The sequence below is a fragment of the Ambystoma mexicanum genome, chromosome 7p, assembly GCF_040938575.1.
Source record: "Ambystoma mexicanum isolate Mex_15411 chromosome 7p, UKY_AmexF1_1, whole genome shotgun sequence".
NCBI classification, from domain to species: Eukaryota; Metazoa; Chordata; class Amphibia; order Caudata; family Ambystomatidae; genus Ambystoma; species Ambystoma mexicanum.
The window spans coordinates 609,889,616-609,915,825 of NC_090939.1; the positions used below are offsets into that span (position 1 = coordinate 609,889,616).

Below are 26,210 nucleotides of genomic sequence, written 5' to 3' on the forward strand. Positions count from 1 at the left end.
CAGATTTCTTCAGCCTCCTTCCTTTTCTTGCGCTTGGGTTCTTCTTCTTTAAGACCACCTCGTCGCCAATGTAAAGAAGCCAGTTCCAGGCTCACTTAGGTTACTTCTGTTAGGTTTATTACCTGTTCTTAAGTTACAGTTACAATAGGACATAAGGATATACAACACCGGCTCCCATCACCCAGGCAGAGAGGATCTAACTGCCTCAACATGGAACCTTCACCATAAACATTCTCACATTCACACATCAACATTCCACATGACATCACGAGCTACAGCACACACAGACACGCACTACACAACAGTTTCACAGAGCACAACAACAGAGGGAATGACTGCCTTTCCCTGGCCTTTCTTGGCTTTAGTTTCACAGTGCACACCAGGAGGAATGGCTCCATTCCCCTGGCCTTTTCCCGGACTTACTTCACAGTTCACAACACCAAGGAGGAATTTCTCCCTTCGCCTGTCGTTTTACAATATTGGCACAGTTCACAATGCCAGAGGGAATGTCTCCCTTCCCCTGGTATTTCTCAGGCTTTTTTTAAATCACAGTTCAAAATGCCAGGGGGACTGTCCCCCTTCCCCTGGCCTTTCTCAGGGCTTTTTATCAAAGTTCACAATACCAGGGGAATGACTCCCTTCCCCTGGCCGCTTTGTATGTGCACTTTTCCCCAACGTAGACTTGGCTTCCAGTCTTGTGGGCGTGGGTCCCAGACCGGTAGGATTCTCTGCTGGTAGTGTGGCAGACTTGGTTCACTAACCTGTCAGGTACTGCAACTATGACAATGACAGATAAAGCTTCCTTCTGTTGGGTGCGGTTCCCAGGCTCGTATTGGTTCACATATTACTTTCCCAGTCTTTTTCCCCAGGCTATTATCGCCACTCTTCGTAGCTGGACCACTAGACTCTTCTGTCCCAGCCGGCCGACCCATGTTAGCCCCTACCTTGAGGGAGCGTTGCTGTGGGCTCCAGCCGATCCTGGGACACATCTTTGGTCCTGGCATGCTTTCTGCCTACTTCGTTCCAGCTATGGTGGCTACACAGCTGCTGGTTCCCTCTGGGCTGCTCTACTGACGCGGCCGCGCAGTCCCTCTTGCTCCGTCAGATAAGTCCACTGCTGGGGAGAAGGGGCTTCCACTTGCGACCCTTGAGAGGCGCTTTGCTTTCTCGCCTCGCGTTCTGGTCCACCTTGATTGTCTCTGTGGCACCGCCAACTTGGTTGCAGCTCCTACATGGAGGGTTGAACTCCATCTTCTGTTTTCCCTCTTCTGGTTTGAATGTGACTTGACCACTGCCTCAGGTCAGTACCTGTCCTATAGTCCACCCTTCGGTACACTAGACTCTGCCTCATCCCGGTACGTATGATTTTGGTTACATGGCACATGTACATGGTGTTACAAGGTAAAGGTGGGGAGGATTGGAGTAGAGTATACTGCATTCTCCTTGGATAGTCAACCCAGCTCCCACAGGGGAGATCCCTCCCCATGAGATCCTCCCGCTGACTACCACTGCCAGAGGGACTATCTGGTAGCGGCCTCGCCTCCCTGGCCTCATGGGAAGGAGCTCCCCCCAGGGAGAAGGGACAACATAAAAGGATTCGTCACAATACCTATAGATCCTATTCTTTTACAGATCTTATGCCACAATCTCATGGAGTGACAACAATCTAAACTTCCCAACAACATGCTTTTATTATTACATGGAAGCATCACTCCCTGGTCTTTCAGTGGGTGGACGAGCAATTTCAAACGCTTTCCCGGTACATCCTTCTTACACCACAAAATATCAAGTGTGTGTGCCCACCCCGGATACCAATAAGATCGGCTAATAACACCCCCTCACCTTTTCAACATTCCTTCAGCAACCAAATATAATCTAAACAAGCTCAGATCTACATAATAGCGAGAATAGGATATATAAACAAAGGGATTAAACATCACAATTTTTAATTCATACTTCAAGTAATCTTCACCTAGACCTATATCCCATCACTCCTTCCTTATCTAGGTTAGTTGTGGCTTTCTCAGGGATCAGGTTTAATAGCTCTTCAGCTCTCTGTGTCCCAAAATATATTCTTTGTCCTAAGTAACCCTCAGCTTTGAAAGTCTAAGCATCCCCGCATTCATGCCTCGAGTAAGAAAGGATTTCTTAAGTATATATGGTTTCATTCTTTTCTTCACAGTTGCAGAAGCCAAATCCAGAAAGAGTAGAATCTTGGGGTGTTGGTACTCAGATTTCTCCTGGCAACTGCAGCTTTAGTGTGCCTTCTTTTTCTCGAGCATCTGATAGCTTGGCAATGAGTGTAGGCCCGACTCCCGATTCTGAAGGCTTGTTGAGAGCATGTGTCTGGACACTATAGCATTTACCAACATACATGGGGTCTTCTTCCACCTCCAAGTTGGCATTTCCGGGAGCCAATTGAACACTAAAGTAATTGGGTTGTCTCTATGTGCTGTAAAAGGGAGAACAAGGACTAATTTGTTTAACTCGCATCATATTTTGAAGGTTTTCAAGTCTGTTTTCCATTATTTTATATCCCTTGATGGCCGCCTCCGCTTCTTGTTCTATATGCTTCACTACTGGGAACATTTGCATACACTGCTGTTGTAGTTCTCTGTTCAAGCATAGCGGTTCTTGCTTATAGCTGCGCCACTTTCTCACTCAGTTTGTCAAACATATTCCCCAACTGTGACACTGACTTTTCAACATGTCCCAAGATGGCATGGGTGGTGTGATGAATCCAATGGAGTCATCACTGATTCCCGCAGCGGTAACCTCCTCCCACGTGGCCAGGGAAAGGCAGCTGCTACTTGATCCTGACCCTGGGGGGCGGCTATATCAGGGAGGATCAAATGGGAGGAGGCACCCTCTGGGGAGATGTCATGGCATCATTGGATGAGACATGTTATCCCCCATTTGCCCATTAAGAAAAGATACCCAAAACCCTAATGGCCTATTGCCATACATCTACACCCCCCTTTAGGGAAAATAGATAAACCGTTTCCCAAAACCGTATAGACCAAACATCCATCCCTAGTCTAAAATGTAAAAGCTCCAAAACTACCTTTTCTAGTTCTAATCATCCACCTTAAAGAACTGGCTCATTCAGAACTGTTGAAAGGGATTTTCCAAGTAACCTGTATCAATTGACATCAATGGACTCTTCTCCCACAATCACCCAAGTACTAGGACAAGGATGAAGGAAAGAACAATGCAGAGCGGAGGGAGCTTCAAGCTCAATGAGCGTTCTAGTTGTTTTCAGAATTCAACTGTGCAAAGGACATTTAAAGCTCGAAAGCGAACTCTTGAGGGCTGCTACCGTTTTGGAGAAATCGTCCTACCTCTCTGCAGAGCTTGAGGAGTTGGACGCATGAACCGCTGTGGCAGAGCTGAGCGGCTTGCCAGAAAGGAACGCGATGAATCCTATGGAGTCCTCACTAATTCCCTGCCTAATGTCTCCTCCCAGGTTGGCCAGGGAAAGGCAGATGCTTTCTGATCCCGACGTTGGGGGTGGTGTTCTGCGGGAGGATCACCGGGGAGGAAAAAAAGGCCCAGGGGAATGAGAGGACTCAGTGGGATGAGACGCTGTATTTGTCTTCCTCTAGGAAGGATGACTGCGTAATGCCAAAGTCTGTAATGGCTTGTTGTAAAAACCAGCTCACTGGGTCACAAAATAACAGGGGTAAAAACACTCACGAACCCCTAGGCTCTTGAAGAAATAAAAGTTCAAAGTCCCAGAGGCTTGTAAAAATAAAGACCTCTGTTAGACCCAAAGGTACAGTGAGAGAGAATTTATGGATAACAACTTAAAAGAATTGCCTTGCCCTCTTGAATCAGGTTTAGTGACTAATCATTATGATATTCCTCTAAAGAGTGTTATAAAGAACAAATCTAGGTGTAGAAGTAAAATTCAAACCCAAAAGCCTAACTTTGTCATTCGGGACTTCAAGTTCCATAATCCTCCAAGTGCTGTAACAAGGAAGTTGGCTAAAGAAGTGCAGTGTAACAGGAGTGGTGGCCAGATCATTAATATAAATAACCCACACCTGAGGGAGACAGAGGCTTAAAAGGCCCTGTCAACTGCAGGCCAGGAGTGAGAGGGAAGGAGAGAGAAGCAGCGTGGTTGGCAGCCCAAGCAGAAATGGAGTAGAGAGAAGACGCCAGGACCAATGCGTGGCAGACAGCTACTGCTGAGCCTGCAAGGGTCTGTTCCCCTCGAATCCTTAAGTGCAGAGGTTGCACAGAAGCAACTGTTCAAGAGGGAAGCCTGCCCTATGGCGTCCTAATCTGTAGTGGCTCCACAGCGGGAAGCGAAAGGCGAGGGAAGCTTTCCCTTCCCAGAGGCCGTCTCAGGTAGCTGGTGTGAACCCGAGGGCCTTGAGGTCTCTGGTGGCTTGCGTGCACCAGATATAATCTCTGGAACAACTAGGGCTCCATTTGCAGGTGGCTACATGGAGCTAAATCCTGCAAGCGGCGAGAGGCAGAGAAGAGCACATCTTACCCGGTGAGTTCACCGTTTGTTTGTGACCCCGGAGCGCTCCTTCCCAGTTTGCATATGCAAGGCAGGTGTCTGGCGACTGAGGAACAAAAGTGACTTGGAAAAGCATTTTTGGATCCCGCTCTACTGAAACACAGCAGAAGCAGCACTCGCTCGCGAGAGGGATTCCCACAGGAAACTTGAATCCCGAAGTAATGAAAAGCAGCGAAAGCCTATTATCAGAAAGGCAAAAGACTGACATTTTGCAAGTGTGAGTCTATGGAAACACCAACAATCAAAAAGGGCAACATTGTTAGATATTAACTACAAGCTCTGTCCAAGCCAAGAGAGTAAAATCAAGGCAGTTACAATCTAGTAGACATTGCCAACAATGGCAAGGGGCAATTGGAAGATTTGTGAGCAGTGAAACTTGTTGCCCACGTTTTGTACAACCTGTGGTGAAAGCTGGTGTAAACTCACATTGTCTAAGTCAAGGGAAAAGAAGTAAAAGACCCTTTCCCCATCAGTCATTGGTTACTTGTTTAGTGGGAAACAAGAGTGGCAAAAAGGCTGCTCTTCTGGGAATAGCGATCCAGAAGGCGAGGAGCATTTTTATAAGAAGAGTAACAGAGTGCCAATGTAAATTTTGTGTTTCCTGAAGAGTTGTTGGGCGTTTTAAAGCTGCAAATTGTTGAATATTATGAAAAGGTTGTGAAACTCTGTCAAGTTACATTAACCCCAAAAGCACTACTTGTGTTCGGCAGGGGAGTATACCTGGATGGTAACTGTTGGAGCAGTGGGCCTGGCATGGGAGTAAACCAGGTGGAAGTTGAAGAAGTGCTTAAAAGGGGTACTGACAACGGCTATTTATGTTGACTCTGGTGCTTATGATATTTGTGGCAAATCATCCTGACTAAGACAATTATTGTTCCCATTGATGAAATGAGCATTTGTTCAAGAAAGGGAAAGAGCCGTCTGTTTTTTTCCGAGTTGAAACTTGCTATTGACAAGTTGAAGCTGTACCAAATTGAGTTGGAACTTTCTATTGACAAGGTGAAGTGTAAGCTTACTGTGGTTGAACATTATTGCAAATCAGGATTTCCTTGTTCTCTTTTCTTGTTCTGTGAAACTGAATCACGTTTGAAACTGGGGAAGGGGAATTTGCCCAGGTTACAAAGAGAGACTGTGGTGACATTACAAATTCAATCATTATTGTTTGTCTCGAATTGCCATGTATTTCCTTGTTTAGTAGTTATAGGTATAACTGAGGGGAATATATCCTTTGTAAGAGTACAGTTTTGGTTTATTTTAGGCCAGGAAATCCTCGTCAGGGTAGGGATAGTAAGGCATTTATCCAACATTATATTATAATAAAATGGTATTTGTTGAAAAACCTTCATAAAGTTATCCGCCTCACATTTCTGAGCCCTTACAGGAAGCAGAGAAACGCTGTAAGGACAGGACGTGCCACAGACATGCCAGAGCCAGTGGAAGATTCCTGGGCATTCAGCAACCAAAGAATGCAGCGTTTAACCTACCGGGACCTGGATGGAGGCAGGCGTGTGGAGGCAAAGCTGAGAGAGAGACCGAAACATTGGGAGGTAAAAGTGGAATGGAGGGGGGAGCCACCAGGGGGCACAGAAATTTTCTAATGCATCTCCGTTGAGCTCCTCCACTGGACTTCGGTTTCGGGACCTGAGCCCCCCCAAAACCCCCAGGGATGCTGTCTCGACCCCCCAGGGAGTTGCCTGATCCCATGGGAGCACCTGAGGAGCCGAGTCCGGGATCGCAGGGCGGCGTACTTCCAGAGTTCTCGCCCGGGAAGCCTGAGTTCCCGCCTTCTGCTGGTGGCGCTAGGAGTGCGGCTGTCCTGGAGCCGTGGTGTTGTGTGTGGGGCTCGGCTTAGCCGGGGCTTGCCTGACCCCATTGAGTTGTTGGCCCGGGGAGGCCGCATTGGAGGAGGGAGCTGCTCGCACTCCCCGGGCCCACGGAGGACTGCGGTGTGCCGGCTGAAGAATGAAGAGTGTGTCCGAGCCAGGAGTGAGTGGGGCGTGGGCTGCACCGTTGGCCTTGGTGTGCCCGGAGCCCTCCCTCGCCGCGGACCTGCTGGAGGCCCTGTCCGCAGAGGTTTGCCCAGCTGCCCTGGCGGAGCACCCCGTGGAGGTTTGCGGGGGCGCCCGTACAGGGAGCGAAAGGAGATGGATCTGAGCTGCTTGGCCTGGTGTGTCCTGCCCCCCTCCCGGCCGCTGCCGCGGCGCAAGCCTGTTTGGGACCTGTGTACCATAGTACAGTGCATTACGTGGGGGCTCTGGGAGTGAGGGCCTTCCCTGGAGCTAGTTGTGGACTTCGTGGCGGAGCCCTGGGGCACCCTACCCCCAGGGTGCTTTTGGTGCTTATAGCTCCCGCAGTTCCATCTTTTTGGGGGCCCCTCTTCTGGACGCCGAGGGGGCTGGCCTCGGGGCCTGTGGATTCTGGGGGCAGCGCCTGGTACAGGGGTGTGGTATACCACAGGCACCTTCCTCTCATCTGAGAGGGGGTGCGCAAGCTGTCTCTGCCTCTTGGTCCACTCAGCCTTTAGCAGGAACAGTGTTGGGTAACTTGGGTGGGGGGGGTGGATCCCCCCAGCACAGAGGGAGGGGGAGACCCGCTTAGAGGGCTGTATAGCCCAGGTGTTTTTTCTCATCATCCAGTAGCGGACCCTGACTTTGTGCCTACTCTCTCGTGCCCCTGCCCTGTCGAACCCCGGCAGCCTCTGGGGTGTGGCTGAGGCGAGTGGAGTTATAGATGCTGCTGAGCGGGGGGCCCGTGGGTCATCACAGTTTTTTTTACAATGGTCCCTCTCCTGGGGGTCTCCAATCCTTGACGCCGCTGTGTAATCTATCTCCTGCCCTGGCACTGTTTGACCTGATCCCCTCCCTGGGTTTGGCCTTTTGAATCCTTGGTGGGGCGCCTGCTCACCCCAGGTGGTCATGAGCTGGGTCCAGTCATTGCAAAAGTTCTGCGTTATGGAGGCAAGCAGTGCATCTGGCCCCATGCAGCCGGAAAGAATAGATGCCCAGACTGTTAATAAAAACATGGCGCTCTCTGGGGGAGATTAGGGGTTTCAGGGTGGATATTGGTAAGAGGCTAGACACCCTTGACAAGAAAGTGGACTCGCAAGATGATCGGGTCCAAGCACTAGAGACTAATCATTCATCTGTTGACATCCTGGAAACCCAGATGGACAAGCGCGCGTCGGAGTTGGCAAGAAGAGAAGAGAAGTGCATGTTAAAGCTGGACGCCTTGGAAAACAGGGAACGTCGTAGCAACTTGAGGTTCTTGGGGATTCCGGATCGGGAAGGCGAAACGCAAGATGACATTCTCAGAACAGTCAACGAGATCGTTAGCAAACTGTTTAATGACTCCAACACCACTAAGCCAACTATTGATAGAGCCCACAGGGCGGGTGCCCCAGCCAGGGGTCCGAGGTCAATTCTTGTGCGCTTCCACTATTATGCAGAGAAGTGCAAGATCCTTGAGCTGGCGTGCAAAAAAGGGCCTGTTGAGTGGAGGGGCGTGAAAATTTCAATCTACCAAGATCTCTCGGCGTTCACTCTTGCTAGGAGACACCTTTGTGCCCATCTAACGAGATGGCTCCAACCCAAGGGTGTTCGGTACAGGTGGGGTCACCCCTTTTCCCTCTCCTTCGAGTATGAGGGTTATAAATACTCACTGGTGATGGAGGAGGACATTCGGAGAGTGTCCCAGGAACTCCTGGGGGTCTCCGCATCGAGGGCAACCAGGAGGATAGAGGTGCTGAAGCGGGGTCTTCACGGGTCTCGGATGGGCGCCCGAGTGGTCTTCCGGAGAGGAGACGGGCCCGGGGGAATAGAAAATGTCAGCGAGTGGCCCCGCCTTCCCCGGAGTCTGGTGTCAAATGAAGGTGTTGTTTGTGATCACTGTGGGGGGTGGGGGTACCTTGACCAAATGTTTGCTTGGGCTTGGTGTTCTTGTCCTTCTGTCTTGCTTGGAGAGGTCCCCCAGTCTCTTTGATCGGTGGTCTAGGGAGTCGACCGGGGGGTAGGTGGCAATGAGAGATATTAGGGGAATATGTTCAATGTTTGATTTCAATGCTGTGGGGGCCCAGGGTTATGGGCAAAATTGGCAGGCTCACTCTTTGGATCGGGGTGGGGGCTCTTGATATTGTTGTTGTTGAATTGGGGAGTCCGGTGGGGGAGGATGATGGTGGGCTGGTCTGGCGACGATGTCCTTGTCGCTTGGTGTCCAGGCGCTCAGGGTTGAAGAGGGGGCTGGGGGGGGGTCTTTCTATTGGAGATAGTTCTTTTGGGTTGTTTGTTATGTTTGCCAAGCTTTGAGATTTGTTTCGGTTGCATGGGTATTTTAAGGGCCAATCCCGGTGCACCTGAGCAGCAGGGGACATGGGGTAACGAAGGGTCCCTCGGGTGGGTGCAGGGGGGGGACTGTGAGGGAAGTTATTTTTTCACGGTGGTTGATGCATCCCATTCACTGACGGGGGGGTCCTTAAATGTTCGGGGGTTAAATTCACCTACTAAGAGGTCAATGGTGGTGAGGGAATTTAATAGGCTCCAGTTCCACTTTTTATTTATTACAAGAAATCCACTGGGTCAAGGGGAAAGAACCAAAGCTCAGAGATCGGTCCATACAGCACTTGTTTTCTTCACCTTATACTGCAAAGAAGCGAGGTGCTGCAATTCTGGTGTCTCCCAAGGCCCACTTTTCTCCCAGAACTCACCGCTCCAACCCTGAGGGCTGCTTTATTATGGCTAAGGGGCAGGTGAGGGGTGTGATGGTGACGTTGGTGTGCATCTATGCTCCGAAAGAGGCTCAGGATATCATCTGGGACGGAATGAGGGAAAAGATCATGGGGTTCTCGGAGGGGGTTCTCTTGGTAGGGAGGGATTTTAACATGGTCCTCTGCCCGGAAAGGGAAGGAAATCATCCAATCCAGTTTCCGATTTGTGCCTCCAAAGTAAACTGGCAGCCTCCTTCCGGAAGGTTAATGGGGAAATGGGGTTGGTGGACTCGCACACCTTGGAACAGGGCCACAACCCACTTTTTACTTTCTTTTCTAGGCCTCATGCAACGTTTTGCAGGATAGACTATATCCTGATAGATTCCTCGCTCCGGGAGCACATATCGGAATTTGGTGTAGAAACCACCCCGTGGTCCGACCACGACTTAGTCAGAGTTTGCTTGGGTGTCCCCTCCCCTCCCTCTTCTGGGTCCCGATGGTTATGCAACGATTCCCTATTGCAAGATAAAGAACTGAGCCAGTCCCTTATGGTCACCATCAAAGAGTATTTTGCCATCAACGACAACAGGGATGTTGGAGTCATGGGGGTGTGGGAAGCATTCAAGGCTCCCATCAGGGGCACCCTAATGGAGATGGGCTCAAGGAGGAAGAGAGAAAGGGTCAGTGAGGAGAATAAATTAAGAGCGAAGATTGCTGCTATTCAACCAGGGGGGGAATTGAGGTTGCAGATGTTCCCAGGTAAAGGGGCGGAGCTGCAGCTGCTTAGGTCGAAGCTCGCAGCTCTTCTAGTAGGCCAAACGGAAAGGAAGCAAGCCTTTTTCAAGTTGAAGTACTTGGAGAAGGGGGAAAAAGCTGACAGGATTCTTGCTTGGAGGTTGAGGGAACTCAGAAACAACAGGAGAGTGGATACCATCTGGTCCCATGAGAGAGAGAAGGTTACTAGGGATGGTGAGATAGCGGAGCAATTTTGACAATACTATGAGCGTCTTTATTCCTCTTTTTACACGGGAGACAATACCGATATCGATCGGTTCTTGAATTCCTTGCCCATCCCCAGCCTCCCCCCTGAGAGGACCGATCCTCTGGAATTCCCCCATCACGCCGGAGGAAATAATAGATACTATTGCTTTGCTGAAAGGGGGCACTACGCCTGGGGCGACGGATTCACGGTTCGCTTTTACAAATCATTCTGCTCAATCCTGGCCCTGTGCATGGCTAAAATGTTTAGCTCTATATAATGGCCCCGTGACAAGGGTATTGGTTCACGGTTCCATGTCGGCTTCTCTGCCCCTCTCCAGAGGCACCCACCAGGGGTGCCCCTTAGCCCCTTTTCTTTATGCTCTGGCAATGGAGCCTCTGGCCATTGCGATAAGGGCGGATCATGGGATCTCAGGGGTTCAATGTGGCGAATGTGATTTTAAACTTTCCCTATTCGCTGACTATATCCTGGCCTACTTGACCAACCTTCAGGATTACCTTCCCCGTCTCTTTGACCTCATTCGAGTTTTTGGCTCCTTCTCAGTGCTCAAGGTCAATATTTCTAAATCTAGCATAATGCCCATGGGCGCTGGATACTCAGAAATCAGGGGGAAATCTGAGGTGGAAGGTATGAGAATAGAATGGGTGTCCACCACATATTTAGGTGTTTCTATCCCTAATTTTCCTCCTCTCCTGGTGAGAATCTCCAGGGATTTGGCACGCTGGGCCCCTCTCTCTCTCTCGTGGTTTGGACGCATGGTCACAATTAAAATGAATGTCCTACCCCGCCTTTTATATCTCTTCTCCGCCCTCCCTATTGTTATCCTGGAAGCCTTCTTTAACGTGTTACAAGCTCGGGTTCTTTGTTTTATTTGGAACGGCAAAAGGGCCAGAGTTAGGGTCTCAACCTTAACGCTACCAAAAGCATATGGGAGTTTTGGTCTTCCTGACAGCCCAGCTGCGAGTGATGTTCCAACACACGAGGGATGATATGGGAACTTATTGGGCTTATATTGAGGACATCCACGCTCACCCGAAAAAAGTTAGAGATCTTTTGTGGGCTCCCCCTAAATCCCTTCCCTTGCATCTCAAAAACCATCCAACCGTGGCCGTCTTGTGGGCGTCGTGGAAGCCAGATAAGGGCAATAAACAGATTTATTCTTGGCCCTCCCCCCTGACATCCCTCAGGGGTCCTCCTTTGGACCTTGGTTCTAGGGGTTTTCGTAATACTCAGTCTTCATCGGACAAGCAGTTGGAGTGGGTGGCTCAGCTCTTTTGCCAGGGTGTCTTCTTTGAGCATGACCAGCTGTCCGAGGCAATGGGGGACTGCCTGATTTCCGTTTTTGAATATCAATAAGGGGATTCTCACCCATCCCAGATGACTGGCAGGCTTGTCTCGCCTCCTTACCCCCTTCAGAGGAGCACTGTGGAATCCACGTCTAGGAAGGGTTCCCTCTCTAGGATTTATAACGCCCTAATCACAGCTAATTTGGAGGGCAGACAGCCGTTTAAGCGGATATGGGAGGAAAGGTTGGGGATGGTTCTCGAAGAGCCTACTTGGAGGGCGATCTTTAGGTCTATTTTTTTAGGGCCATTGTACACTTCGGCCATGGCGCATGGCTTCAAGTTACTCCATTCTCTGCACCGTCCCCCTGCCACCCTGTCTAGAATGTTCAAGGGTGTTTCCCTGTTGTGCCCCAAGAGATGCTCGCAGCACGGTAACTGGTATAATTTGTGGTGGGATTGCCCGGCCGTCCAGGTGTATTGGGCTGAGCTGCTTAGCTAGATCAAGGATATTGTAGGTGCGTACCCTTCCCTTCACCCCTTGGAGATCCTTCTGGGTACACCTATGCCCGGCTCTGAATTATTTGCCTTTCCAATTGTGGTTGGGGCAATGTTGAGGGCAGGGAGACTTGCGCTCACTCAAAACTGGAAGAGCTCCTCCACCCCCTCCAAGGCTGAATGGCTTGCCAAGCTTTGGTCCATCTTCACATATGAAAAACTGTCGGCTATAACCAACAATGCAATGTCCTTGCTTGTGCAAGACTGGTCAGTTGTTCTCTTAAACAACGATTGTGTTGCCATGAGGCTAACTCCAACGTGTTGCTGTAATCCTGTACTTCCTCTGGTGTTCCTGACTGCCTGTTTACTTGTTTACCCGGTATCTTTGGCAGTTGCCTTGACCCCACTATGTCAGTCATCAAGAATGGTTTTTACCCTGTGTCCTGTTTTGTGCCATTGCTCTCTATGCCCAGTGACGGATCAGTCATGGCGAGGTTATATGTGGGGGGGACATAATCTTGTGCATTCTTGTACCGGTGTTCCATGTTGTTGTAGCCAGGGGTTACCTGGTTTTCTTTTGGTTTATTGAAATGCTTAATAAAAACACAATTACAAAAAAAAGTGGAATGGAGGAGCTGGTAACCATAGGCAGAAAGAGGGAAATTGGAGAGCAGGAGTAGGGAAGTCCCTCAAACCTTACAGAAAGGATCATTGTACCTGGTCAGCCCTATGAAGAAGCAGAGGGTGGGAGGAGAATAGAGACCAAGGCAAGGAGGCCAGAAGAAAAATAATCGGGGCTACTGAGTAAGGAGGAAAGAGTCTGGGGAAATGAGGGAGATCACCCTGAATGAATGAGGTGAAAGGAAACAGGAGCAATGGCCACTCATATCATCTTGCCCTAGCAGGAAAGCTACATCTATGGTAGCAATCAGTTGAACAAACAACTAGACTGACACAGAGACTTTTGTGGTGCCACATTTGGCGACAAGGTTTGGATACCACCTGGGTAACTCTCAAACAGATACTGGGAGACCTTTGAGGGTTTAGAAACCCTGAACAACCCCCAGCCTTTCTGGGGAGGTGACAGTATCACACCCAGTGGGAGAAACTTGGTTTACTTTCTTCAGTGCTCTGTTATTTCATTATTTTGTTCTGAATAAATACTTCTGAAGTGCATTCCTTATAAAATCCAGACAGATGGTAAAAGCTAACTTTAAAAGTAAATGCTGACAGCAACACTAGAGTGAGTAGAGGCACCGTTTTCTGTGGGTGCAAGGAGCAGAAAAGTGAAAAACAACCCCATATAGTTCGGTAGAATATAGTTTAATATAATTTTAGTTATGTTATTGTTTTCTTGGCAAGCATAGATTTTACATTTCATCATATGCTTTAATTGATCATTTTAACTAATGCACACACAATAATAATAGGACATGTCTGATACAGACCAGAAATACAGTCATGAAAATCAATATAAATAAGAGTTATTAGAATAAGCTTTACCGAGTGAGCCACATCTTCCAAAGTAGCTGAAAAAGACTGGATCAGATCGTGGGGCAGCTGTGAGAGGAATCCAATTGTGTCCACATAAATAACTGGCAAGCGAGAGGGCAAGAGGCCAGCATGAGCAGTCACATCAAGTGTAGCAAAAAGCTGGTCCCGGGGTTGCATCCCTTCATCACCAGTTAGCGTCTTGATCAGGGTAGTTTTCCCTAAAGGTGGGGAAATATCAGAGTAAACATACATTTAGCAGCTTGACTCATTGGTTCATTTATGTTATCCACTGGTTAGCCAGGCAGTGTATGTTCTCTGGATATCATACTTAAAAGTTAAATGGCATATGATTGTCTTTTTAGTCAATTAAGGAAAAAGATGGCTTGATATGTCTGCATTTCTTTAAAAGTAAAAACAAACTAACATAAGTAACACAAAATGGTTTTTAGGGTATTTTTCAATCAGAATATCATATTTTCGTAAAAACACAGCCACTTCGTCTATGACCATTCTACTTTAGTCTTTTGATGCCAGAAGTGGACGGTTTGCAATATGTTAAATTACAGTTTCCATCGTCACAGGGATTTTCAACATCCGATCCATCTTAATACATTTACATGCACAGCTAATTGCAAGGGGCCAGTAATATGCGACTCACGACTGTGTTTAGTTTTCTCAAGTTTCGACATTTTATTTTAGACAAAATTATAAAATAAACCACAACTAAACCTACTCTACCAGGGAATTCCCTACCTATTCTAGGATCTAAGGGAAACTTAGCTTTCACAAAACTAACCCTCACTCTAAACAACACAAACATTCAAAGCAACATGAGAACAACAAAATAAAAAGGTTATCAAACAACCAGTGTCTTGATGACTTCTAATGGTCCTGAGCGGATCATGCCCCCCCAACAATGTCCCAAAGTTAATTTCCTCAAAGGAAAAGAAAAGTCTTAAACAAATCTTAGAAAGTTCCAAAGAAACAACACAAATAAAAATCCACTGCTAACAGTTCCTTTTCTGCTTGATGAAAAGGATTCTCCTTCCCAGTTCCACAAAGAAAATAACAGCACCAATGGGGACTCCTGGATGACTTCCTTCCAGGAAAGAATGGGACGGGCTAAGGTTGACAACAAAAGTCCCACTTCGGTTTACATCAACTCATCCGCTTTCAACTTCAGCAGCGTCTTTTATACACGATTTGTCAGGATGCTTCTGCTTAAGGTTTGCTCTGTCTTCAGCAACTCCTTTCTACTACTCGTACTGGGTTCTATGTGATAATTTAGAATGGCTGTAGGCAAAAAATAATTCAGCCAATTTGGTGTGGCCTTTAATATTCAAAATACATCACTGTTCAGGCCCCCACTTCCATAAAAACCAATTGCCCGCTTAAAATCAGGGGATTTCTCGCCCCCAAAACCCCCTTTAATCCTGTACAGACTGCAAGCTGCTTCTACTTCCCGGCTTGGTTTCTTCTCCTGCTACGGACACTCTTGGGACCTACACGCCTCTGCTGCACGGGTGTCTCTGATCCGGCCTCATTAAGGGAGAGTCTTCCACTCTCCAGTTTCCCTTGGCTTGCTTCTGCACACGGGCCTTGGGAGAATGGACAATTTCAGCTCTGCATTCACTGCAACTAGGTGTGCCTGGAAAGATTGCCTGTTTCTTCCAGTCTCTTCCAATGCTGACACAGCCAAACAGGGTTTGCGAACACAGGACCAACTCAGAGCCTGTAAGTGAAATCTGCCCTTCCTCTGCTCCGGCGTCCCTTCTATGGTCACACTTCCCTGTGAACTACTAGCCTCATTGCTCTGCTCCTTCTGCTTCTGCTACTACCAACCTTCCAGCTCCAGCTTTTTTCTACTGCTCCTCTCTGCTGCAGCCTTTTATATACCCTCAGGTGGGTTAATTGGTTTCAGGTACAGGCCCTTAGGACTAATTGCCTGACACTGCCACAAGCTACTAGGCTTGTCTGCCTAGCCTTCATTTCTGTATGCCTCTTTAGCCTTCTTCTTCAGAGTCCCCGAGAGATTCTGGGATGTGCAGGGGAAGGAAAAGTCACATGTTTACCGTTCCTGTTGGCATACCTTTCATATTGTGGAGCACATGGGAACTTGGGGATATAAAAGATGGGTTCTTTGGGTTCAACACTACATTGAGCCACTCCTTCAGAATTTACCCTATCATCTTTAGTAGGAGTCCAAGATATACAAAAATATCAATAAGCCAAATCCTCCAATAAGTTTGTGGTAAATGGATTCAAGGAAAAATACTGTCTCTCACCCTGCAACATCTCCCCATGTCCCTGGGCCTGGTCTCCACCCTGGTGATCCTCCCGCAGTACACCACCCCCAGGATTGGGGTCAGGAAGCCTTCAAGGGGCCCCCCCTCGGAGGAGACTCTAGGCAGGGTTTTAGTGGGGATCTGCAGGATTCTCCACATGATATTGTCAAGAGGCTCTTTCTATTTGCAAACCCATGCACATAAATCAGTATGCAAGATACAGACTTCAGGAAGTATGTTGACAAAGAAGGATTACAGGCATACTAATTCTTGCCGCCCTATGCCTCTTCATAGCCCCAAGTTATAACTTGCCACCTATGTAATTCACTCTTCAATAATGTTGATTCTTCAGTCAAACATATACATGCGTTCATGAGTTTCTAGCTGATCTACAGTCTGAGTTTAAACAGCTGGAGAAATGTGATGTCAGGAGCCGGTCTCCCTGGTTCGCGTCAGCCACAATTGGCCCAATATAGTTTCAAAATACTAACTTTGGGGCACTGCCATGGCGAACATCAGATGAGAGCGTCTTGGGAGCAGTGACAAGGACAATGCGATTGATGCACTTCATACACCAGACTCTTTCTTTAGAAAATGCTACCAGAGCAGAACAAAAACTCTAACCTGCCCACCGGCCGGGTCTTGCTCATGGGAAACCTGCCTCCCAGTCATAGGTGGAATAAGTATCCTGCCCAACAAATTGTTCCAAGATAGCAGCACCGGCGCCTAAAGACTTCTGAGGTGGTCCTGTTTGACCAGTCTACTGCACAACTTGGTCAAGAGCTGAGCAGGTGCTTGTGGAGTCCCATGGAGAGTAAACAGAGGGGCCTGAGACCATTTATTATCCAGATGTGCAAGATCCAGCTATTACACCCACATTTTCTGAGATCCATTGGCAATTTAAGTAGTTGCCAGTTAGGTCTTAAATTTGGGTGTTTGGAGGTCAAGTAATGTCTTTGTAAAATCTTTGAGTATTTAGGGTTTAGCAACACCTAGTAGTCCTGTGCAAGTATGCAGGATCTCAGTTGCCAGTGATGAGATGAAATTACTCATGTGGTGGAATAATACATGCATAAAACGGGATGTTGATCCTATTGGATCTGTCTGCGGCTTTCAGCCTTGTCGGCCATGAGCGTCTCTTACTGTGTCTAAAGGATCAAGTTTATTGTTGTAAAGATGCAGTGGACTGGGTTCAGTCCTTTCTCGCTATCCGAGGGTCAAAGATTCTATAGTGTTCATCCTCCTCCCCAGCCTCACTAATCAATTGCAGTGTCCCACAGGGTGCCTCCATCTCGCCCTTATTATTCAATCTTTATTTGAAGTCTTTCTGCTTGCTTTTGGAGTATCTGGGTGTATTTTTTACAAATTATGCAGACGACACTCAGCTGGTCATCAAGCTCAGTGGGGATCACTATCAGGACTCCATCAACCTTAACAACATTTATGGCCTCATCGAGGGTTGATGTCTGATAATTGGCTTTGTCTAAATGGCAACAAGACGGAGCTCCTCATTTTCGGCTTGCCCAGGCTCGAACTAAACTTGGCCCTTCCTACAACAACTTCTACATACAAGATAACAAAACTGAGACACACAAGAAGGTAAACACCTTAGGGGTTCAAATAGAGGCCTCTCTCAACTCAGATGCCCAAGTAAATGATCTCCGCCTGAATTGTAATTACTACCTAAGGATTTTCCGGTGTATTCACCCCTATTTCAGTGAAATGAACTCTGTGACAATAGCTCGGGCCACCATCTTGACCAGATTAGACTATTGAAAATGCCCTGCTATGCGGGGCTTCCAAAACAAATATCAAGGCCTGCCGAATCATTCAGAACAACGCTGTTCGCATTGTCAAGAATGTTCCTAGAAGAGCCCACATCTCCAACTCCAGGAGAGAACTCCATTGGCTACCCATGCAAGAACACATTCTTTTCAAGGTGGGCACTTGGTGCACCACTGCCTTTATGGCCCGCACCAGAATACCTCAAAGCCTAGGTACCTCTGTATCAATCAACAAGAAATGATGATCTTTTACCGTAGCCCATGTTCAGGGACCTAAATACACACAATCCAGGGGTCTTAGTAGATCTTTTCAAGTCGTAGCGACCTCCTTTTGATATGCTTTACCACCCACTATCAGACTCATGTCAAACCTGAAGCTTTTCAGGAAAACCCTGAAAACTCACCTATTCAAGTGAACTCCTTGACAACTGATATTTAACTTCTAATACCTCACTGTCCTGTTCTTTTTGTTGTCCATTTGTGTTCTTGTTGCGTCCTGATGCCTGCGGGCTGTTGGAGCATAATACACATATACACAATTAAATCAAATTGCACAGGAACTTAAAGGAGGTCATATCATCATCGAGAAAGTTATCACCCAACACTGAATCAATGTTTCCCATTCAATCTTTACTTCACCAATGAAAATAATGGCATGCTCCCACAGTGATGTAATGTGGACTAACACCCACAGTGATGTAATGTGGATCTACAGCATCAGACGGTCTGAAGCGTTCCTTAGATTACTAACAGGGGTTCCACACTATGATACTGAAAACAGCGACAGTGTCTAGTGCCCCGAGTCAAATCAAAGGAGGGAGGTCAAGTGAAACTGAGAAACACCACAGCCTTAGGAGATATAACATAGGGCAGCAAACATTTTACAGAATGTATCTAAAAAAAATAGCCTATAAAGTGTCAAAACATAAAAGCCCATGAGAGAGAGTAGATAAGCTTTTTTTTTTTTTAAATTGTAATTTTATAGTTTGATTTACAAACTTTTAAAAACAATATTTCTTTCGTCACAGTTTCTAGTGTTTTAATTTCTCAGAAGTCAGGTTCGGTGTCATCCTTCAGGATTGCATCTAAGTAGTCAATTATTTGGCAACTCAACAACATGTTTTTTCCTCAGAGAATTTGGAACCACCAGTCTTCAATGTTACAATTTGCTGGGGCATATTTCCCTAGGTGAAATGTTCTTTGGCTCTTTAGTTCCACACATTCAATTATAAGATGTTTGCTAGATTCTACTTCGCCCTTGCAGAATCTGCATAAATTGTCGACCGTGTCTTTGGTGTGTGTCCTGTATAGCAGGTCTTTTGTCCTCAATGCATTTAGACGCAGTTTCATGAATCTGTCACAATGATGTCTCGATGGAAATTGTTTTAGATACGAGGGATGCAAATCAAGACTACTTGCAACTGGGCCCAAATACAACGCGGAAGCCAAGTTGTTGTATCCTTCTAAATTTAGGATCCATTGCCATTATTTTATTTTCTTTTTTGCAGTTTGCGGACGATTTATTAACATCTCCATTGTAATGTCTGCATGGGACAACGTAGCTATGAGTTTTGCTTTGCAGTCGTTTAACAGGGAGCTCGTATGCTCTTTATCGCAATTGCCAAAAACTTTGTACGCCGGTTCCGGGGTACATAGATTCATTTTCCTTAGAAGTGACATTGATTTCCATATGACAGTTCCTTGGAGAGAGTCTAGTGCGAGTTTGTTTCAAATCTTGATAACTGATATGTGTTTAGGGAGCCTTAGGACCTTTCTCCAAAATTGACCTTCTAAATAAGGCCATTTCTATGATGTAAGCTCCAAGCAGCTTCGACGTCGTAGGTTAGTGCTGGTGTTACCTTCAATTGATAGAATTTGCGTACAGGTGACATCGTAAATTTGCCACAAAGTCTGTGCAGTTTTGCGGCTTGTAGTGCAAATGTCATTGTCTGTTGAATAAGGTCCTTTGACCACCCCCATTCTCTTATGGAAGTATTGAAAAGGATACCCAAGTATCGTATTTCGTTTATTTTTTCTATCTTTTCTGCTGCAATTGACCACGTGAAGTTTTTGTTCCTTTTTCCTGGTGCCGACCCAATTGACATGACTTTGGTCTTTGCTACGTTGATATGAAATTTATTTTTGATCATGTACTTGTCTAGAGCTGTTAGAAGCCTTTGAAGGCCGATCCAAGTTTGGTCTGATAGTACTATGTCATCGGCATATGTGACTCCTCTTATTTGATGACCGTTGACTTTTGGTGGAAAACAGTTGACTTGATTTAATGTGATTGGGATGTCGGCAATAAACAGCTTGAATAGAAGCGCAGCTAAAGGGCACCCTTGTTTTACGCCGGTATTTGTCTCAATGGGGAATTGTTAAGTCTCCCTGCTGGTTCAACCGTACCCTGATCGAGGTATTTACGTGGAGGGCAATTATGGGCTGTAGGATTTCTTCTGGACAAGCCCAGCTCCTTAATTTCTTCCATAGTAGTTCTCGATTTATTGAATCGAAAGCTTGACACAGATGTAAATTTCTTTTTTGCTTTAACGCTTCAAGCTTTAGTAAGTTCAGGATTACCAGATTTACTTCAGTCCCCACACCTTTGGTGAATCCGGTTTGTCGTTGATCCAGGCAGTTTGATTTTGCAGCCCAGCTTGCTAGTTTCTGCTGTAAGAAAGATACCATTATCTTGCCAATCGTATCTAACAGAGCGATTGGTCGGTAGTTGTTTGGGTCTTCACAAAGTCCTTTTTTAGAAACAGGCACTATTATTGCCGTGGTCCATGATTGTGGGAATTTATTTTCCTTTGTGATGTGCTTGAATAGGATCTCAATGAAACACGACCATTCTGTTCTGTTCTTTTTTAGCATTATATTACTAATGCCGTCCGGGCCTGCTGCTCTGGAATGTTTTAGTTTTGAAATTTTGGTGTTTATGTCGTCAAATGATTCAATCGTGTCCCGCTCCACTTGTGCAACATGGTTTTCCTTTAGGGTACTTTCATCTTTGATAAAGAATAACTTGGCGAAGTGATTTAACCAAATCGCCTCGGCTACCCCATTTGATAGCATTGCATTCTGAGAGGAAACCTCATTTTTTAGTATTGACCAAATTTCTCTTGAATTTTGGGTCACAATTAATTTTAACATCAGTGCTCCTCGTTCTTGATCTCTCATTGAGGCAAAGGTTTTTTTCCAGTTTCGGTATTTTTGTTTTCTTTTTTTTATCAATAAGGATGTTGTAGCACCGGAATTTTTCTTCAGTTTCCTTATATCTTTCCATAATTTCTTTTTTTCTGTGCAGATCGTTGTACTCCACATATGTTTATGTTGTGCATTGTTGCTTGTTTGCCCACCTTGGGGAAATCGGAATTGCATCAACAAGGGAGTGTAATTTACCTGTGGATCCACCTCAGCATCTTTGGCTCGTATTAAGTTGGTCATGTTTATGATCTGTTTTCTATTTATTCTCAGGCGATTTCCGGCTTGATTTGTTTCTAGTTTTCCTTCAGACATCCTTTCAGCATTATATTGTTCAGTTAACCAGTGAAGCACTAAGGCGCCATGGTCACTTTTTGTCATAGTGTTTATTGTTAGTTCCAAGACTTGGTCCCAGATATTCAAAGACACCCAAGTCCAGTGTTTTGTGTGAGCCCATGTTGTGCCACATGGAATGAGGTGGGGAGTCACCAAATACGTTTCCATTCGTCATGACACAATTTCGCATTTCCATTGCTTGGATCCAGCTTTTACATCTAGTCGAGGCAGTTTGGCTCGTGGCAGAGCTTACGTTTAGTTGAAGTGATGTGTCATTTAAATCTGCAAGATTTAAGTCACCACATATTATGAGCTTTAGATCAGTATATTCTAATTGCCCTTGATCAATTATGGATGTTATTGAATTGATGAAATGTTTGGTAGAGATCTTTGCTGGGTTCCAGTATGTGTTGATGACCAGCATATATTTTGGTTTTCCTGCTGCATGGGACTTTAGTTGTAACAGTGTGCCTTGTACAAAGGGGTTTGGATTCGTTGATTGGATCACCTCCCAGCCTTTTCCTTGTTTGACCATCGTAATTAGCCCTGACAAGGGTCTCCCCAAGCTGTTTTTGGTTGCGTGGTTTGCAAGAATGAGGTATCTGTCTCTCTTGGGGGTCTCGCGCAGCCATGTTTCTTGTAAACATATAATCAGGTTCATGTCCAGGTCTATAGAAAACTCACTGAAAAGGTGCACAAAACCCCTTGTATTCCAAGATATCACTGTTGAGCGGTCCTTGTTGGTCTGAGTTCATTGCTAAGCTTGATGTCTTTCAGATCTTTGTGCAGGGATACTCACTTTTCTGGTCGCATCAGCTTCGCCACTGGGGTTGCTGGAATTCGTGAAGAGTCATCGTTTCCCTGAGCTTCAATCTAGCAAGGTCTTTGGCCTTTTCGTTTGGTGAGGATGAATGATTGTCGTTTATAGGACTTTTTGAACAACAATTCCTCAGAGGCCGCAAGTATAGCCTGACGTACCGCATGGGATTTAATATGTAGCAGCACTGTGTCGGTGCTGGTTTCAGACGCATAATCAACAATCTTAATATGGTCTGTGGTTATTGTCCGGAGGGCCGGAACACTCTGGAGTAAATTCAGGATGTTCCTACGGTTTAGGTTCATTGAGTCATTGTCTGCGAGCACGTTCTCTACTCAGTTTGCCCAAGGAATCGTGACCTCCTTGATTGATTCTGGAGGTCCCAATTTTGTTTATTTTAGATCTTTCGGCTGCTCTGTATTTGGGATTTGGATTTGAGCCATTTTGTGCTATAGTTGCAGCTCCACCAGCCGAAGGCTTTTGGTTCTTTCGCTGGCGTGTGACATCGTTGCAGTCAAGTCTTGGTGACTTTGTCAGGTTGTTGTGCCTTTGACGGTCAAGTGCTGTCGAGCTGGAAGCCAGGTTCGAGTTTAAAATCTCGTCTTGTTTTCTTTTCCAATTCAATCTTGGTTGTGGGTCAGTTCGGTCGGGCATAGCAGCCGGTTGTTCACTCCTGTTTTGATCAATGCTGGACGACGTTGTTTGGTTAAGTTTGTCAGCCGAACTGACTGAATATGTTGACAGGTCTGCAAGATCGATTGATGAAGCTATGGAATGGGTAAAGCTGCATCCAGATTCTCGACGAGCAAGTTTTTTCAGATTTCCTTTTTCAGGTACAGTGGACTCATTTGTGTCATTTGATGTTTTTTGCTTTTTCTTTGCCTGAGCCATGGGATTTGAATGCTCACGGTCAAACAGCCTGGGCCTGGTGGGCGTTGTTAAGTTTCTTATAAATTTCCTGGTGCTGGTGGTTTGTTTCTTTACTTCAGCCTTTTTTCTAAAACAAAGATCATGAAGCAATGGGGAGAAGAGCCACTACTTATTAGCTACAATCTTGCACACCAACCTTGCAATATCGGCAGAGAGCCTGTCTTTAAAGAACCCTATTTCAACCACATACAGAAGCTGTTTGATATCTTTGATATCTATATTCCATTAATCAGACATAGACTTTGCAGTTTAATATGTTAGTGGGATATTCACCTGGTTTTTGTAGGACTATAATTAGGACATTTCAAGTATCAATCAATGGTAGGGGAGCTATATTCCGATAGGTAGACTACATTGACCACACAATTTTGTTTATTTGGGATTCTGACAGAAGTACTGATTCCCCATGAAGTATTTTTTGTATTTGTGCTAAATGGCTCCCAAGAATACACCCAATAAGTTTAAGCTTTTAGACTTAAAATAGGTACACAAAACAGTTGGGGTTCCCAGTGTAGGGCTGGCATGTGTACCCTTTCCCTCAACCCTTTGGGGGCTCCCACCTCTCTAGCCCATGCTTCCCATTAAGCCACAGCTTGCTTCAAGATCGGCTGTCCAAAGCCAGGGTACCCCTACTTTGCTACTCTATCCTGCACTAGGGAGGCCTGTAGATTGAAGCCGTATCTGACTCCATCATAGACTTCCTACAAGCACTATAGGGGTAGTCTGGTTGTCGTGCCGCCCTGCTCCAGACATCCGTCAGTTCTGTCCCTCACCCCACACACTGTCACCTGGTTTTACTGCTCTCTTCCCCTTCTCCTGTCTCCACCCTCCATCTTATCTTTCTCATCTCCATAACTGCCCACTCATAGCAATAGCCCTGCCTCCACCCTCCTCTCTCTCTCCCTCTCTCTCACACACAGACAGCATCTCATACCTACTCTCAGCATCCCACCCTTACTAGTCTCACTCCAAAACGCCCTTCAATCAGTCTCTCACTCACTCAAATACAACCAAATTGGTACCACCCTCTCAGTTCCCAACACCCTATCTTCAATCTTTCATGCCAACAGTCTCCTCCACCTGCTAAGCCCTCCTCACTAGTTCCTTGGTCCATCTCAAGGCATAAATTAGTTTTCAAAAATTTGCAGAATTTGCTAATTAAAATTGTCTCGATTAGTAAACAAGCTTATTTGATCAGCAATTTTGTACAAAAATGTTAAATGTCACCAGAGGTTATTTGCACCCAAGAAAAAGAAATTACAACAATATAGTATTTTAGTGTAGCACTAAAATAAGACCTTAGTAAGAGGAGTGTCTATAAAATGTTAACTGCATGAATGGAAGTAAATAAATAGATATGATAAAAAGGATCTGAAAACATTTTTCAGTGCAAGAATCTATGCAGCTGGGTGCAGTCAGTGTTGCACAGGGCAGTGTCCCGTAATAGTATATGTTTGACCCATCATTTGCTGTGTCAGGAGAAGTTCAGAAGTTTCATAAAGCGAAAAGGTTCACAATGTGTAAGGAAAGCCATAGCCTGAGACCAAGTACATAGGGCCTCATTACCAGTTTGGGAGCAATTCTGCGTTAATTCCGCCGTATGGGAATTAGGTTTACTGATGTGCGTTGCAGCAGAATTACCACGGAATTACAACCTGGTGGCCACGCGCGCCCATACCAATGTCGGTATTGGTAATTCCGCCTAGCAGAGTTATCACCAAACCACCCATGATATGACGAAATTTTGTTAAGAAATGGCAGAATTACCGTTACTGCCATGGCAGTCAGTGGAAATTCCGCTGGTGGAAATGTGTCATCACTATAAAAGGAAACTCCACAGTGGCCATTTTGAAAATTACAATCCATTGAATATCTCGAGATAGGAGTGCTATCCAGACACCCAGCTAAGGCCAAACATGTCCACAGGAAAGGGCAAAGGCAGGGTGCCCGATACAAGGCAGCGGAAGCCCAAAATCAGCGAGCAGGAGCTCACAGTGTTGGCAGAGCAAGTGGTTGCCAACTCTGATAAGCTATATGGGCCCTTGCACAGTAAGACCAGCCAACAGCGCAAAATCAACATATGGGCTGAAATCAGGAACAAGGTGGTGGCCGTAGGGCATGTCCAACGTGATGTTGAGGACACGAAGAGGTGGAATGACCTCAAGGCCAGGGTCACGACCCTCATCTCCATCCATGGGCGGGATAAAAAATCTGCCACTGGAGGTGGCACAGAAGAACCCATGCAACTGAAACTGAAACCGTGGGAAGCGATGGCCAATGGAAACTGCACATGGTCAGGATCGAGGGCGTGGGCATGGCAGAGCTATGAACCAGCAGCCAAGCTGAATCTGGTGAGTACCACAGTGACATATCCAACGTTGAACGGACAACCCTACAGGCATGCTCGAACACCCACACTGCCATGCAAGCAAGCAACGTGACCCCCCCAGCAAGCAATCATCCTCCATGTGAGGCACGAGGTCCCAATGACAGCAACCAGGGATCAGAGGGGCCCCCGCACTGACATGAAAACCATGCACAGTCAACATAGCCACCATGCAACTTGTCGCTGCCCGTAGATGCACAACTGTTGATAGTTTAGTCACAGCCACAACCCCCCTCGGCTACCATGGCCCATGTACAGACACATGCAGTACACATCTGACAACATGCCCACCTGACCCACACAGCCAAATGCACTCCACCCACCTGACTGCACCACCAGATTCCTGCCACCAACAGTCTAGACGCACAACTGTACACGGCAGCCCATAGCCCAACTAATCCCTTTAATGCATGTGAGGATCTTTGCCAGCCAATGAGAACAAACACTTATTTATTGTCATTAAATAACTTTATTGTTGTGTTTCTCTTTTTTTAAAAGCTGAAACTTCGTTAACGGAGTTGAGACAAGTCCAAACATCTTAACTTTTGTAAACGCTCTGGCGTGGGTTCTTCCTTGCAACAGGGGGGTGGGAGAGAGACAGGCTTTTGTAGGATATAATGGTTGAAGAGGGGCAGGAATAAAGTCTCTCAATTTAATTGTAGTTCCTTTCTGGCCCACTGCGCAGGGTTTTAATATCACAGGAGACTGGGGCTTTATTTACTTGCTCCTAGCCCACTGCGTGAGCTTAATGTCACAGGAGTATGGGGGCTTTATTTACTTGGTTCTAGACCAGTGCGCAATATTTCTAATGTCACGAGAGACCGGGGCTTGCGCAACACTTGCAGCCAACGTGTAAACACAGCAGTCACGGTTTCTCCTTCCTGCATTTCGGCTTTCATGCCCTCACATCAATTGCCCTCAATACGCCCACGTCAAAGGCTCTGGTTCTCCAATGCCTCATCT

The 26,210-nt window shown here is 46.4% G+C and overlaps 1 protein-coding gene across 1 annotated transcript in view; it reads right to left on the bottom strand.

The window, feature by feature from the left end:
* GTPBP6 (GTP binding protein 6 (putative)) overlaps positions 1-26,210 on the bottom strand; it is a 336,155-nt gene that overhangs the window by 104,664 nt on the left and 205,281 nt on the right. Inside the window, exon 7 of the mRNA XM_069636625.1 lies at positions 13,515-13,723. Within this exon, the coding sequence (XP_069492726.1) occupies positions 13,515-13,723 (209 nt within the window). The remainder of the gene's footprint in view (positions 1-13,514; positions 13,724-26,210) is intronic.